Consider the following 14,927-nt stretch of genomic DNA (forward strand, 5'->3'; position numbering starts at 1 on the left):
GTAATATTGGCTAGTTGTGAGCTTATGACATTGATGCCTCAATCTCAACAAACCGAGAGGATTCAGCATACTCTTCCAGAAGAAGTAGCTCCGACTCACTGTGACATATCATTCTCTGCTGCTATGAAGCTCTATCCTGTTTTGTTTTAAGTTTAAAGTTTTCTCCTTGAATTATTCGAGGTCTGGTCTGCTTAAAACGACCATTTTTTAAACAATTTTCGTCGAAATCTCATCTTGAAGTATACGAATTTTTGTCTCAACTTTAAAGCCCAAAAACATTCGGAATTATGTTCATGAAAAATGTACCGAACGTCACAGAACAACCCATCCATCAAAAGGATTGCATCCTTTTGGATGGTCCGCTGTTAATAACCACCGTACACAAACACTTTGAGCAGTACTCCACAATTTAAAGCCAGACTTACGTAGAAAAAAAAGACTTAACCAAAACCAAACATCTTTGTTTATGTTTAAACCACTCTATTATGTTTTCCTGTTGCTATTGCTCTTCATTCTTGATTAATTTCCTTTCTCAGTAACTTGTCGTTGCAATAATCGGTCCCCCATATAATAAGACTGGTGTTGCGTCCGATTTCTGCTTGTTTTATGTGTCGTTCCAATCACGAATCTACTTTTAGATATTTCGAAGTTTGTCAGAGGACTTCCTCAACTATACACACGCACGCACAAACAGAGCAGTCGCGCTTACTTGCTAACTGATCGTACGCGTGTTGCTATTACGCTCCCTTACATACATGCTTACTAACGACGTTCTTTTTACTTGCTTATTACCACAATCTCCTACTTACTGACGGGTGCCTCTTCTAATCGGGTTGCGGGTTTACTCTAACGGCTAAATATTAGTACTTCCTTTTACACTTTACATTCATACACACACACACGCACTCCACACATGCTGTTTTGACCTTTCACAGTATTGCATTCGGTTCGTGACTGACTGCCGCTTGCTGTGTGTGCTTACTTATTATCAAACTCACGTGAGCTACTGCATAACTCGTGCTTTTCGCTTTTCCCTACATATCAACAACTCCTTTGGACCACACACACACAATCCAAACTCTCTCTCTCTCTCTCTGTGCTTTCGGCTACGAAACATTCCTTTATCCGTCGCAAATCGTGCAATTTTGAAATAACAAACCGCCACGTACACACAGACCACACAGACCGAGAGAGGAAGGAAAGCAAAGATCGTTCCATTACCAGATCACCCGGACCCGGGACAGTTGTGTAGAGGAAGGAAATATTGAACAGATTACTTACTATAGGAGCAGCGTGCTGCATTCTGCTTTGTTTCACATACAGACTGAGACTGACTTTCTTGAACAATTTGCTTGCTGTACCCTTATTGAGAGAGGGTCAAATGAATTTATAGTTCTTTTAGCTGCTTCGTTTGTTGTGGGATCTAAGGGGGCGCGTCCGTCGCCTGACCGTTGCATGTGATGCATGAATTGTTAATTTTAAAAGAAACAACTAAAAGAAAGCTGTACATTAAAAAAAACGGGAGCGGAAATCATACATTCAGATGATCCGGAAACTATCGTTCCACTAGTCCCCGCAAGGGGACGTCTGATGTTGGATTGCGAAATTTCGTTTTAAATTTCCACCGTCAGAACTCACTCTAAAGTGCGGCCAGCCAGCTACCTTCTCTCTTCATCGTATTCTTATTTTGAAGGGAGTTTTCTTTATGGAGAGATCGGATGCAGATGCAGAAGTAATAGGTCGGTATGTGTGAGTGTGTTGGGGGGGGGAGGGGGGTTGCAAACATTGCAAACGAAAATCGTGGAAAAGAGGGAAGGAGGGATGGATGCTGCCCGCGATGTTTCTTCCATTAGAAATTGAAGTAAGGCGCTAGCTGAAGTATTAGACGTAGTCAATGTTGCTGATGTTGAGCAAGTATATCGTCCACGCTGACGAACGCGCACGCACCGAGGGATGTGCTCGACATGAGACGTAGCAGCTCGCAGGCATGCGCTATACACACCTCCAGCGGTGGTCGCCATGAGTAATTCATTGATTCTACAAAACGCGGTCAAACGGAGAGAGAGAGAGAGAAATTAGCTTAAAAGACGCTGAAAAAGGCGGTGACTTAACGTACCTAATATGGCAGAGTTTAGAGCAGCACATACAGCTTCACGACGCGATGGGCACAGCTGCCAACCGAGCGGGCTTGCCCAGGGATTAGAATAGGCTAATAAACTAAATGCATCCTGGGAAATGAAGAAAGGTAATAGAACTGTTAATGAATCAAAGATATTAAATTCCATGAGATATGATTTTATATGTATATTTTGGCCGTTACTCATGAATAAAAAATATCTGCTTAAGGTATATACTTCAACTGATTATTTTAAATTATCGCATCGTACATACATAGGTTAAATTGGCATTTTTCTGCATAGTTTTAGAACAGAACTATAAAGCACTAGGGCATCAATTTATTAGGTCCGCGAAGTCAGTGCGGTCACTGCCTCCGCGGACCTAAAAAAATATGTCTCTTGAGACGCCCTCAAAGGTGGCTTTACCCAGGAATTGTACTATCGACTTCTAGACTTTTAGGCTAGTGCCTTTGACGGGTGTCAATTCGATTAATTCGGCTATGACTTTTTGACGCCATGTTTTTAAATGATCCATCTGTCCATGTTGATCGTGCTACAAGTCTTTTATAAATTATTCAAATAATAATAATAATAATTTGAATTGAATTTCTAATTCAGTTTTCCAATCTCAATGAATGGGAAATATCCCGCGCGCCTTATAGGCGTTAAATGTAAATTGTTTCATTGAACATGTTCCTTCTTCCAATGCTTTGTCGTTCTAATGCATATGTTGTTGGAAAGTAAATTAAGTTTTAGTAAATTTCAAACATTTTTCATACGGTTGATCTTGCCTCCTTGTGATCGATCGACTTTTATGTCAAATGTTTTTGAAGCTCAGCCAAAATTTTACAGCATCATGACTTGATTTGGAGCAGCTATTTCCATTCGTTAAACTACTTTCGAAGATTATTGCTCACTATCTGTTCGATTTCTGAGCCATTTATCTTTCAATAAAAATTGGTCAATATCGTAATCACCTAACAAGTTCAGTCAAGACAGTCAAACGCTCCAGAAGCTGATGATGAAAAATGTGGCCGTGGACCATTGTCGGTATTGTAGCAGGGTTACTTCTAGCACCCTTCACAAAAAAACAGGCAGAAGAATAGTACAAATAATGAAGAACTCGAGATACACAACAAGACTTTCGACTTTTACACACATTACATCATCAATTTCCGATTATTTTAGAACATTTTCAAACTCGACCCTGGACAAAAGCTATGTTCAAAACAATACAAGAGTCTTGATAAGTGAATCATAAATGTTAAACGGAACATCCGAACCGTTCCGAATCCAATCCAATGACCATGATCAAGGTATAGAAAAAAGTTCCAGATTTGACGGCGTTCTAAAATAAAGTTGTGCTATCTGATGTTAGGTTGAACAACAAACTGATGTAATTTGTGTTCCAGTCGGTAAATGTTGTGCTGTATCTGAGCACTAGATAATTAATTAGAATGACTGACTGATAGATCATCGTTCTCTTCTTTTTTTTTATTCATAAAGGACGGCCAATCGTTCTCTTCTTAATAACAAAAAAATCCAGTCGAGTAAACTCTGGTAAAATAAAAAAAAAATAAAAAATAAATAAATAAAAATAAATAAAATAAAATATAAATGCTGGTTATGTATGTATTGATCCGACGTTCCATACGATCCTTGCGTGATTCTATTTTTATATTTGCTGATTCGCTAATGTATTGGATATTCGGGCTAAAGAGTAATAAAGACATACATGTTGTATGGGATTCATCTCATACAAGCTTGTGTGAAAAATCACGGTAGATTGTGACCATTATACGTAGGACAAAAAAATATGTTTTTAATAAATCATTATCACAATGCGGGAAAGTTATTTGAAATTGTTGTTAAGTGTCGCAAAAGCTAGCTTATGTATAAGACTAATTTATAAAAAACATTTCACTAACTTATTTCATCAATTAAACGATACAGTTCATACTCTAATTGAAATAATTCTATACTGAGCCATATATTTTAATTTAAATGGCTCATTTTACGGAATAAATTATATTTAAACATGATTTGAGTAGAAAGTTGATTGAATTACTAAAATTTTATTAAAACTAATCAAAATAAGATTTTTTGGATTTTATAAACCAATAGTTTTAATATCTTCAATATGTCCTACTCAGCCATATTCAAAAACGACTGTGGAGCTTGCATGTGAGTTTGCTGCGTGCAACTTGTAGGCCTATATTACTCTTTAGCCAATCTTACTTATCTGTAAATTAGTGTTAACCAATACGGCAAGGCCTTTCTACATAAATAAAAAAAAACCACGTTGGGTGGAAGATTGAGGATTAACTCTCATTAGAAATTCCTAGTAGAAAATAACGACCTCCGGAAAAAATAGTGTCCAGAGAACCATTTAATTGCTACCATGATCTATAAGGTTGTCAGTGCAATACCGACCAAACTTGTTATATGGCATTATATAATCAAATTGCACGACCATCAATCCGATTCAATATTAGCGTATTAGAGTTAGTGTCTCCCACAAGAATTTCGCGAATTGTAGCCTCAATTTATACTTGTATTGAATCTAGGGCACAAACATTAAAATGATCTCATTGATATGAAAACAAAAGCAAAAAAAAACGCTCTATCGTTCATTTACCTCCAACATTTTTTGATTAGTTTCATTAACACCATGTTCCTTCTCCAGGCGTTGGCTCATTTGGAACAGCTCCCGGCCGAATTCTAGCATCCGCTCGACACCGGACTTTCCCGTGGCACTCGTCGATTTACAGTTTGGCGATAGCGATGAGTCCACATCTGGGTTGACATACAGATGAAGCAAAAAAGAAAGAAAAGAAAACAGAACATGCATAAGAGATTTTGATGAATTGTTGATGCGCGACGAAACACGCAAACATAGATGATGTGCATTATTGCAAATGTTTATACCCATATCTTCATCCCTGCCGGCGTCCTCCGGTTCCTCCTCTTCCTCCTCTACCGATTCGTTTGTATTCGTTCGATTAGCGTTTCCATTTTTGTAACCATTCGTGGCGCTATTATTGCTGTGTCCGTTCTCCATCTCAACGTCGTTCGAGTAGTCGTCTTCGATGCAGTTGCCATTATTGTTGTTGGTGTTATTACTGCAATATTGGGGACGGAGTATGTGTAAGTGTAACCTTATCCTTCCCCAGTCGGATTTCGTTCCAGTGTCTGACATCCTTACCTGAGGACGTTATTTTTTAAGTATCCCTGATTGTCAACGTTATCCGGAATAATGGTGCTACCGTTTTGATAACTTTTTGTTGATTGTATCACCGATGTTTGCACTGGGCTCGTACGCGACGAAGGAGTACCCTAGAGGTAGTGGCAAATGCAAAAAAGAAAGGTCACACGTGATTTGATGATTCGACAGTGAGAAGTATAACACACCCAGTAGCCACTTACTAGGTCAAAGTCAGATCCGTTCACCATCTCGATAAACTGGCGGCACTTCAGCATAAAAAGCAGATTTTGATTCGACTCTAGCAGACCCGGATAGAGACGAATGGTTTGTTCGATTGCTTGTCCCATGCGACCGGAAAGCACTAGTTTGATAATTTCTGCAAAACAGAACCACCAGAACGAATCGATTACAACCATCATCAAATGCAAAGGGACAAAAATCACTTACTTTGTCGATTTTTAATCGATGTCATGTCTTCCTGTAATGTTTGACCCGTGGTCCGTGCGAACGTTTCCGCCGTCGAGCTGTACCCGTGGTGGACCAGATAGGAGGAAACCATTTTGTGCAAGATCACCGTCCAATCGCCCTGATCATCCGGCAGTGGGAAGTTGTAGATCGTGGCCTTCGTGCTGGCCCGCAGCTCCTTCAGCATGTCCTCGATGTCAAACTTGAACGGTTCCTGACCGAAGTTCGCATCGACCACCTCGCCGGGTGTCTGTAGTCCCACCGTCGGGTATAACCGGGGCTGGTAATAAACATATCGATAGAAAACATTAGCCAACGTCTGGTGTGTTATACCGGTCGATAATCTTACCGGTAGATCTTTGAAAGCGATGCCCAGATGGTGGCCATTCTTTGTGTAGAAACAAGTATTGTCGACCAGATTGACGCCACAACCAATAATATCACCGGTGGTAAAGGTGGGACCGTACGGTTGCCCATTGCCGGACGAGCAGAACGAGTGGCCATCGTCACCGTGATAGCCGTACGATTGCTTATCCCAACCGGGCAAGCGATTCATCTTGAAGTTTGTATGGGTCAGCCCGATGCCCATGTATCCATCGCGGCCCTTGGAGATGATCTTCACCTCGAAGTAGTACAGTCCGCAGGCGGCCGGTATCGGATAGGCCGTACGCACTGAGGCTGCATCTGTGTGTGATTTGCCAATTCCTGTGTCGTGGTGAGATGAAATCAAATAGAAAACAGAAAATAAATTATCTAATACTTTGTTGGATTGTGCATTAAAGTTTGTAAAACAAAAAGTAGAAATGATTACAAGAAGCTTTGCTCTTAGAGGAATTTCCAATTATTTTTTGCGTTACACGGTTTCCGAGAACATCCACGAGACACTTCTCGATGATGGGCAAGTTGATCGATGAAGCGTTTCGGGGTAACGCTTGGCAAATATTTGAAAGATAATCGTTGAAATACACTTTTTTTTTGTAATTTCCAATTCACCCGTAAACCCCGTCAATTGTGTAGTAAAGAAATGATTACAAATTTCCCTCACTGAATACAAAACTCTCCTGCATCTCTCTCTACGATTGGAAAAACTCTCTATGATTGCAACGCTTCACAAGAAGCCTGCAATATTCCATTATCCATTTCAAAAATTCTACTAAGTGATCCAAACGCTTTACTACATGCATCGGAGCCACGTAAGCTTGCTTTAGAACACCCATATTTAGTGGCGGAAAAAGGCAACGATTAAGTAGATCTAAACTTAGACCACCAAACTCCGATTGTTAACCAGACTGTGAAATTTTAAACCCTATTTTTATTCATTTATTACACTACTTCGGTACGTTTCATTAATTTTCTCCCAATGTGACTCATACATTGTCTAGAGCTTTTACATTTGAAATACAATACTCGCTCCACGTGAATGACGCTTGGTTTGAATCTCTTGTCCTTCAGTAAGAGTCGAGTTTTCCACCACGGTTGGCGGGAACGGTGCAAACCAGCAACATCGAACCTTTTACTCTCTTCCTCAACTCTAAGCTTGCTGCTAGAAGTTGCCCACACTGGTGCGTCTGCTCGTCAGGCGCAGTGGCCTTAGAGTGGCCCACTCGCGTTTCACATTGTAGCGGACGCGAGCCGCCAACACCATCACCCGCCAGTGTTCAAAGTCATGGAAAATCGTTGCTAAACGCTGCTGACCCACTTTGGCCGTGCGTCGTCTGTTGGAGTACGACCCTGACAACACGGTTGGTTCGTTCGTTCGTTTATTTCCCCGTTTTTTTTTTTTTTTTTTTGGGGGTTTTGTCGTAATCGTCATATTGAGCGATTCCTCCTTCACGTCCGCGTTGCTTCAGTGGGCTTTGGCGTGCCTGGCGTGCTCCATGTTACGCTAACATTTTGTCGCTTTCAATATCCAAAACTCGTGTGCCGTCTCGTAAGGGCACACTACAAAGTGCCTTGAGGTCTCTCCTCGTTCGTGAGGGTGGGGTGTGTGTTATAGAAATGCTCTTTTTAGATTTGTGTGTTTGCTAAAACAACTCTAAACAACTGGTCCAGTACAAAAATATTAAACCATGGCATGCAAGCTGGGTGCTGGGTGCAGGTATGTTAATTAAAACATACAGAGCAAATCGAACAAATCGAGCAAAAAACTTTATAAAAGTAAAAGCTCATTTAACCACAAGAACAGTTAAATTAAAATTTAAAAATTTAAATACTTTAACAAATGTTAAAAAAGTAAAAGATAACTAAGAAGGCAAGAGCTAATTGTACCAAAACAAGGCAACAAAAAAAGACAACAAATAAATGCAAAAGTGAATCAAAATCAAACACCAAGTTGCATGAATTTTATTCGAACACGTCGCGGCGGTCGTCATCATCGTCGTCACCCTCGGGGCTCACAGTTTTAGCTGTTGCGAGTGGTGATTTGGTTTCGAGAAAGTGTGCTCCGTCTGCCGTCGGGCCACCGCCGACCGATGCTTTCGATGCTTATATTACCAAACAACATGCCTTCCTGCTGGCTTGTGTCCGCGTTCGCGTTCGTTGGAGGAGCCCGTCTCTCGCGTAACCAAGTCGAACATTTTTATTTCCTTTTGCACGTCTTTGCCCAGTGGCGTGTCGTTTGCTGATAGTAGTGTGCCTTCACCAATCATCAACCGAAACCTACCAAACAGGAGGGTAAAGCAACATACAGAGATCGTGGACGCGGGGCGTCGATCCAACGATCCCATCATCCATTCCTTTGAAAATTGCAATCGAAAGTGCTTGGCGCAGTTTTGGTTTTGGTTTTTTTTTCTTCTCTCTGCTGTTATTCATCCCCTAACGACTCACACACATCGCTTTGTCGCTCTTAATCGCTGCAAAATGCTGGTGTAAAAGCTGATAAGGGCGAGAGGCACACAAAAAGGTAAACAGCATATGAGAGGAGGCTCTAACATGACTTCTGACTTCAAAAGTTTAACCCAAACAGAAGGGAATACTAAATTCTCCAACATGGACGTCGAAGGTTAGTCTCTATACTCAGATGGGATGTATGGAGAGGAAGATTCGTACCCCATCTTGGGTAGTTGATTCTTTCTGGCCCATTGAAGTAGAGCGTACGATTTGCTGACCCAGTATTAATAGGTTTGCTCACTGTGCAACACTCACACCACGCCAGAGCACCTGAAGCTTCAAGCACCCACACATTCCCTTCGTCGCGGTTCCAAGTTTAATCGGTTACAACCAACCAGTGGCAAGCTGCTTGGCCATTTGTTCGTGCTGCTCTCATGCCATCTCGTCGAGGTGACTGACGCGATTCACAGATACAAGTTGTAAATCCGATACCTCGAAGCAGCTCGAGAGCTCGAGATACATACACGGGAGCTCTGTGTTCAAAACAAAAATGCCAAGTAAACAAAGACAATCAGCCAAGCTACATGGGATAAAAACTGCCCTCGAGGAGACGAACAACAAGTCTCCGTAAGGTTCTGAACGGAAACAAAGACGTTATCGATGCGGTTTGCCACCACCATCATCAGCTGGTGTGGTGGAGGTTCGTTGCTTGAAGCTTGAACATGAGCAACGTTTGAATGGGTGTAAAATTTCGGCACGGTCGTATTCACGTAAATATGATCGTGAACAACTCTTGTTACATATATGCACATTGATGCAGTCGTAGAAACAACTGCAAGCTTAGGGCGCAAACGACGCAATATGCACTCAAAGACAAGAGTGTCAATTCTTCGCGTTCTGTTGAAAGGGGTAAATAAAGAAAATTGTCCTTTAGGATTGAGGTTTTGTATACTTAATTATCTCGTGGCCCGTGGCCTTAAGGCATGTGACTTGCCCATCTATAGGCCAACAGTTCATAAGCATCGTTCAAGATTCGATTCTTGACATGGTTTAGTTGTTCAGTTGTTTGGAACAAATTTTTAGGTTTTATTAATTGACTAAAAAACCATTTTTTATGATTTTCAATCAGTGGAATATATTGAAGAAATAGCAACAAGCATAAACGGAACAAATAAACAGAGAGAGAGAGATATTGCCACAAATCATAAAACGGTTAGGTCAGGAGCGATCCTTCACACAGTAGGATCGGGTTCAAATCCCGTTCGAACAATAGAAAGATATGTTTAAACCGCTGCGAGTTTAACCATAAAAACCATCTTCCAGGCAAGCGGCTACCCGTGTAACCAAACCGTTTTTAATTGCTTTTTTCTCCCGAATCCGATGGATTTTAAAATTCTTCTATGTGAGCAAGCAACTTACAGCTAATTTTATCTGTAAATTTTCTTAAATATATTTGAATTATTTTTTTCCTGTACCTCTACTCTAGGCAACCAGCAGTTTTGGAGTATGATAAATTTTATTTTATACGTAATTGAATTGTTGTGCTGTACTCTAGTCAAAATTAAATTAACTTTTCTTCTTTCTATTGATACAAATAGGCCACATCTACTCTTAGTCGTTTTCCTGTTATGAATAATCAAAGATGACAGAAGATGATGTTTTTTCCCAAAATGGAAAAACGTTAAAAATAATTATTGAAGTGCGTTGCACAATTTTAAAAACAATATACTTCTTACAGCTATTGCACGATTATATCACAAGTCTAATGTGCATTTTTCAGAATTTAACTAGTAGTAAATAAGAAGTTAAAGGTGTATTACTAAAAACCCTTGCTGAAGAGCCGTCTACGTTATTTATGGAATTTAACTGTGTTTAAAACTAATTCTACTGTAATTTTCTTTTCATTAATAAACCACCTCTGGCTTTTAACCTATTCGTATATAATTCAAATTATATTCGTAAAGGAACCTTACATTTCTGTTATTGTTTATTAAAAAAAAAAAAACCGTTTGCCTCTTGCGTTATATATCCGTAAAAATCAAATAATATCCGTGGTTCACAGTTGTATAAAAACTTAGAGGCTTTTTGTCGTCAAATTTTGTTGAAGTACTCAAATAATATTTTTAATGGCGGCATAGAGCCGTCATACTAAAATAAAAAAAAAACAATTCTTTTAGATTTCTATAAATCGGAAAAATTAAAGTACGACGCAAGCCGTCATACTTCAAATAAATGAAATAAATCGAAGAAAACAACTTTGAAGATCATTAACATAGAAATTACTTAGAATTGAGGCAGCATATATAATGTAATAGAAAGAAGAAGAATAAGCTAAACTTTCACTAGAATATCGTACTGATATTCGATTACATATAAACAAGTTATTAGCCACCAAAGTTGCTGGCTTCCCGAGTAGCCCTTTTGAATGGAGTATGAAGTTTTTCTGGTTACTCGGGACAGGGTAAAAACGGTATAAAAATATAAAAATATCGAAATTAGTAGTTTGAAAATCGTGTATAAAGATAATCCTAGTCCATCGTACGTCTTTTTGTAAAGCATTTAGTTTGAGCACGTAACCGTTCCACTTCTTATACAAAAATTAAAAAGATTGTGCAATTTTTAAAGACTTTTTCAAAATGACCAATTATTGCAAAATAATTAAATAAAACGCGTAATATTAACAGCATTATCGATATCTTCCGAAACAGAAGCAGAAAAGTATAAAAGTGAAACGCAATAAAACACACAGAAAAGGAGAAGCACGATAGAGACCAGCCCTACGTGTGTAAACAGCACAGCAACAGAGCGTACCAAATAAATGTACACACATTTTCGCACAGTGCTGCCTGTGTTGTTGCTGCGTACATCGGATTTTCTTCGTACACACTTTTTGTACAAGCGAAAGGGAACGCGGAACACAAAGGAAAAAAGTGGCAGCAGGCGATGGGTGGGTGTGTGCGTGCGTGTGTGTAAAGGAGAATACGCACATCGAAATGTTATTCATCCCAGCAACACACGCGGAGGGCCACAAAAACCACTCCCACCACCCGTTCAACCCAACACTCCCCTCCCTCCATCTAAATCACACGGCTTTGGTCGTTGAAATCGGGGTCGTGTCTCTGTCCGTTTCCTTGTTGTGTTGGCCCCCAACTCTTCCTCTCTTAGCAGGCGCATTATGTTGTTCGTTTCCGATTTATGCTCAACGGGTTTTATGCTTATGCGCGAATGTCCCCTTGCGTGTGTATGTATGCGTGTGCTTGAGGTACGTTAGCTAGAGACGCCGGGTTGCGCTGGGAGAAGGGAGCTGCTGCTGCTGATTTGGAACAGCTGGAGCGATGTATTCGTGTGCGCACGACGGTACTGTCATTCTGTCTCATTGTTTTGATCTAAGCTGACACGCACATTGTGACGCATTCGAACGTGCCGTGACGTGTGTTTTGCAGGCGAACGGTAGTATTGGTGTTGTGTACATTAAATTGGTCACTAGCTGGTTCGCTCGCAGCTAGATCAACATCGCCCATCAAAACATGACAAAGAAAAGCTCGAAGCAAATTGTCTTTCCACACGAACACGAAAGGTGTTCGTGTCGATGTCTTTATGGAACTAAAAATTAAAAACAACTTGAAAACTGTTAGAAAATATGATTGCACAAATAAACGATTTTACGTATTTTAATCAAAATAAAAAGTAAGGTAAAATGTTTAATTTTGTGCTATAAAACTATTTCTTCTAGTCTCTTGGTGTTTAATGCCACAACTTCTCATTTGACCTTTCTAGAAAAGTACGACACATACACACAAACACTTGCCAATATCAACCACAGTATCATTAGTTACATTTACGTACATTGTTTCTTGCAGTCACCAAGCGATTGTGATTGAATAATTAAAAGGTCATTTTAAGCGAGTTGTTCACACTACTGCGCTCAAAGCGTTCGTTAACAACAAAACAAAATATAAAATTATTTCATTATCAGCCAGCAATGCGCACCGTCATATTTACACATGACGCATTGCATGTAAATCAGCAGCTTTACTGTATTGCAATCACACTTTACCACATGCAATCAATTAATCGCGTCGCGTTGCTATGTGTGGCTGGGGCATTAAATTTTGTACCAAGTGTAACGTTGTTGAAAAAAGCTTTTCCACACACTGCCTCCGTACGTATCCACAAGGTAGCAAAAAAAGGCAAAGCCAGCAAAAGCACAGGTTCCCATCCGTCACCGAAACGTCAAAACCTGCTGATTTCTGTTTCTTCCTGGCTGCTTCTTTGTGCGCTGTCTGAGGATCGTCGTATCATCGCACACAATCTCTTGGTCTCTTTCGCACCGAAAAACACTGTTCACCCTCACTCGCTCAGGCGCACGCACTTTTGCTCCCTTTCTAACGGCATAACTGTGTGTGTTGTAGGGAGGGGGAGCATGTGTATACATAGTAGGCCATTGTAGCTGCTTCTGTGTTGTGTTATTTGTGAGCTACTACACACTATTTGCGCAATACACAGCGCACATACAAAAACACAAACGCACACACACACATAAAGAGCAGACGTCAAACAGTGTGTGCCACAATTCCCATCGGGTGATGGAGCATTTCGTACATTAAATACACGCACACAAACACACACTTTCATCGTTGTTTTTGAACACTCAAGTTTGCAAGTCGATAAAGGAAAAATGCCAGCAATGGAGGAAGCGTACGGGAAAATCGGAAAATCGAGAGTTGATTTCGTTGCACGATTACGACGAATCGTTACGATAATGGAAGCGTCGTTTTCCGAAGCAAAAAAAAAGGGTTGTGGTTCTTAGTCTTTTGGCCCCAAGAAGACGAACCATCATGATTTGGAAGAAAGGTTCACAAGCAATAAGGGTGTAAACACATTCCACTAGAGGCGATAAAGCGCAAAGTAGGCATTGGATTACCTCGACCAATAGTTCAGGGTACATAGGAAAATGACGATTTTGGTGTAGCAAATTCCTCCAAAAGAAAGAAGACCTGATTGCACGCCATCATGGCCATTATTAATGCGTAATAGAAGGGGTGGGGAAGGGAGGGTAGGTTAACAATGCGGAGGGCTAAATGATGATTTAGTTCATTGACGAACAAAGTAATGTTGTGTACTTCCTCGAAGCCTTCAAAACGGTACGATTTGTGTACGGTTTTGGTAGCAAGGGTGAGGCATGTGGCTGCCGGGTGGGGTGGGGGGGAATTTTCGTCTTTCCCTGCGCTGTATGTGGTGTATGATGTGAGTACAAAACACTGCTGCATACACAAACACACATACACACACCCCTAGACGGCGGCCAGGATAGAGAGCGCGTGCACGGGAGCCAGAGAAGACCCTGTGACACCGAGACACCACAGGAAGAAAAGGGCAGCAAAAAAGGGACGCACAAGATGGCGATGCAGGAAAATCAGTGTAAGTCGCACACACAACAGAGTGTCGGACTAAATTTAGATATATGTAATACACTGAGCAACTATAGGCGGCCGAGCAAACCAAACGGTGTGTGTTGTTCTCGCGGACCGACCCAGACTGAAAATGCAAACAAATTGGTTATAAAAGCGGAACGGAAGGGGGATCAACAGGGGACCATCTTCCGCGGCGGAACGATATAAAAACCTTTGTAGTGAACACGTAGATTGTTTTGCGTTAGTCCAATGGTGCTGCACTTGTCCTGCAGGCTCCAGGAGCGGGGCAGCGGGTCGACTGCTTCGTTGACATTCGGATACAGCATCCGGAGACGGTCGATCGGACCGGCCGTTGCATTGGTACCACCGGGGGCACCACTGTTGGTGCCGTTCGTTCCGCTTCCGCCGCTGCCACTGGCACCACCCTGGACGTTCGGGTTGTTTGGGTTGAACATTTTTTTCGAGGATTTTAGCGAACTGTCGAGAGGCTGACCACCATCACCACACTTCACACTACTTGCAGCGGCTGCAGGCGCATTGTCGGCCATCAGCGGGGACAGCAAGCGCGTGTCTGTGTGTGTGTGGGAGTGTATCTGACCGAGGGAAAGCGGTTCACTGACAGAAGCTTCCTGTACTTTTCTTTAAAGGTAGACACACAACACGGTAATCCTTGGCAAATATTCACTGCTTCTTCAAATTACTGCTGCTGTGACCCATGCATTCGAGCGAATTGTGATGAAGGCCACACGCACACATCCGTACACACAAAAAACACTCGGACGTCGTCTGCTGCTGCTGCAATTCCTCTTCGTTCTATTGTTCTCGCTCTGTCTCGCTCTTCTTAACACGTACGCGCGCCCCCGTCGTTTCGAACGTTTTGAAGTTCGCGAACCGACT

General features: G+C 41.3%; 1 protein-coding gene across 2 annotated transcripts; it reads right to left on the bottom strand.

The window, feature by feature from the left end:
* Positions 1–1,849: 1,849 nt before the first annotated feature.
* Positions 1,850–14,651, bottom strand: LOC126561822 (ran-binding protein 9). Of its 2 annotated transcripts, XM_050218154.1 has the most exons (9): positions 14,242–14,651; positions 6,137–6,492; positions 5,770–6,067; positions 5,544–5,698; positions 5,323–5,453; positions 5,046–5,239; positions 4,756–4,913; positions 2,117–2,228; positions 1,850–2,037 (listed from the first exon to the last, which is right to left on the bottom strand). In XM_050218154.1, the coding sequence occupies exons 1-9, from the start codon at positions 14,576–14,578 to the stop codon at positions 1,892–1,894; spliced, it is 1,887 nt and encodes a 628-aa protein (XP_050074111.1). In that variant the 5' UTR covers positions 14,579–14,651; the 3' UTR covers positions 1,850–1,891. The 2 variants fall into 2 exon arrangements, with proteins under 2 accessions (XP_050074111.1, XP_050074110.1); XM_050218153.1 differs by having other exon boundaries at positions 5,770–6,492.
* Between the last annotated feature and the right edge of the window lie 276 nt (positions 14,652–14,927).

Source organism: Anopheles maculipalpis, chromosome 3RL (genome assembly GCF_943734695.1).
Source record: "Anopheles maculipalpis chromosome 3RL, idAnoMacuDA_375_x, whole genome shotgun sequence".
Taxonomy (NCBI): domain Eukaryota; kingdom Metazoa; phylum Arthropoda; class Insecta; order Diptera; family Culicidae; genus Anopheles; species Anopheles maculipalpis.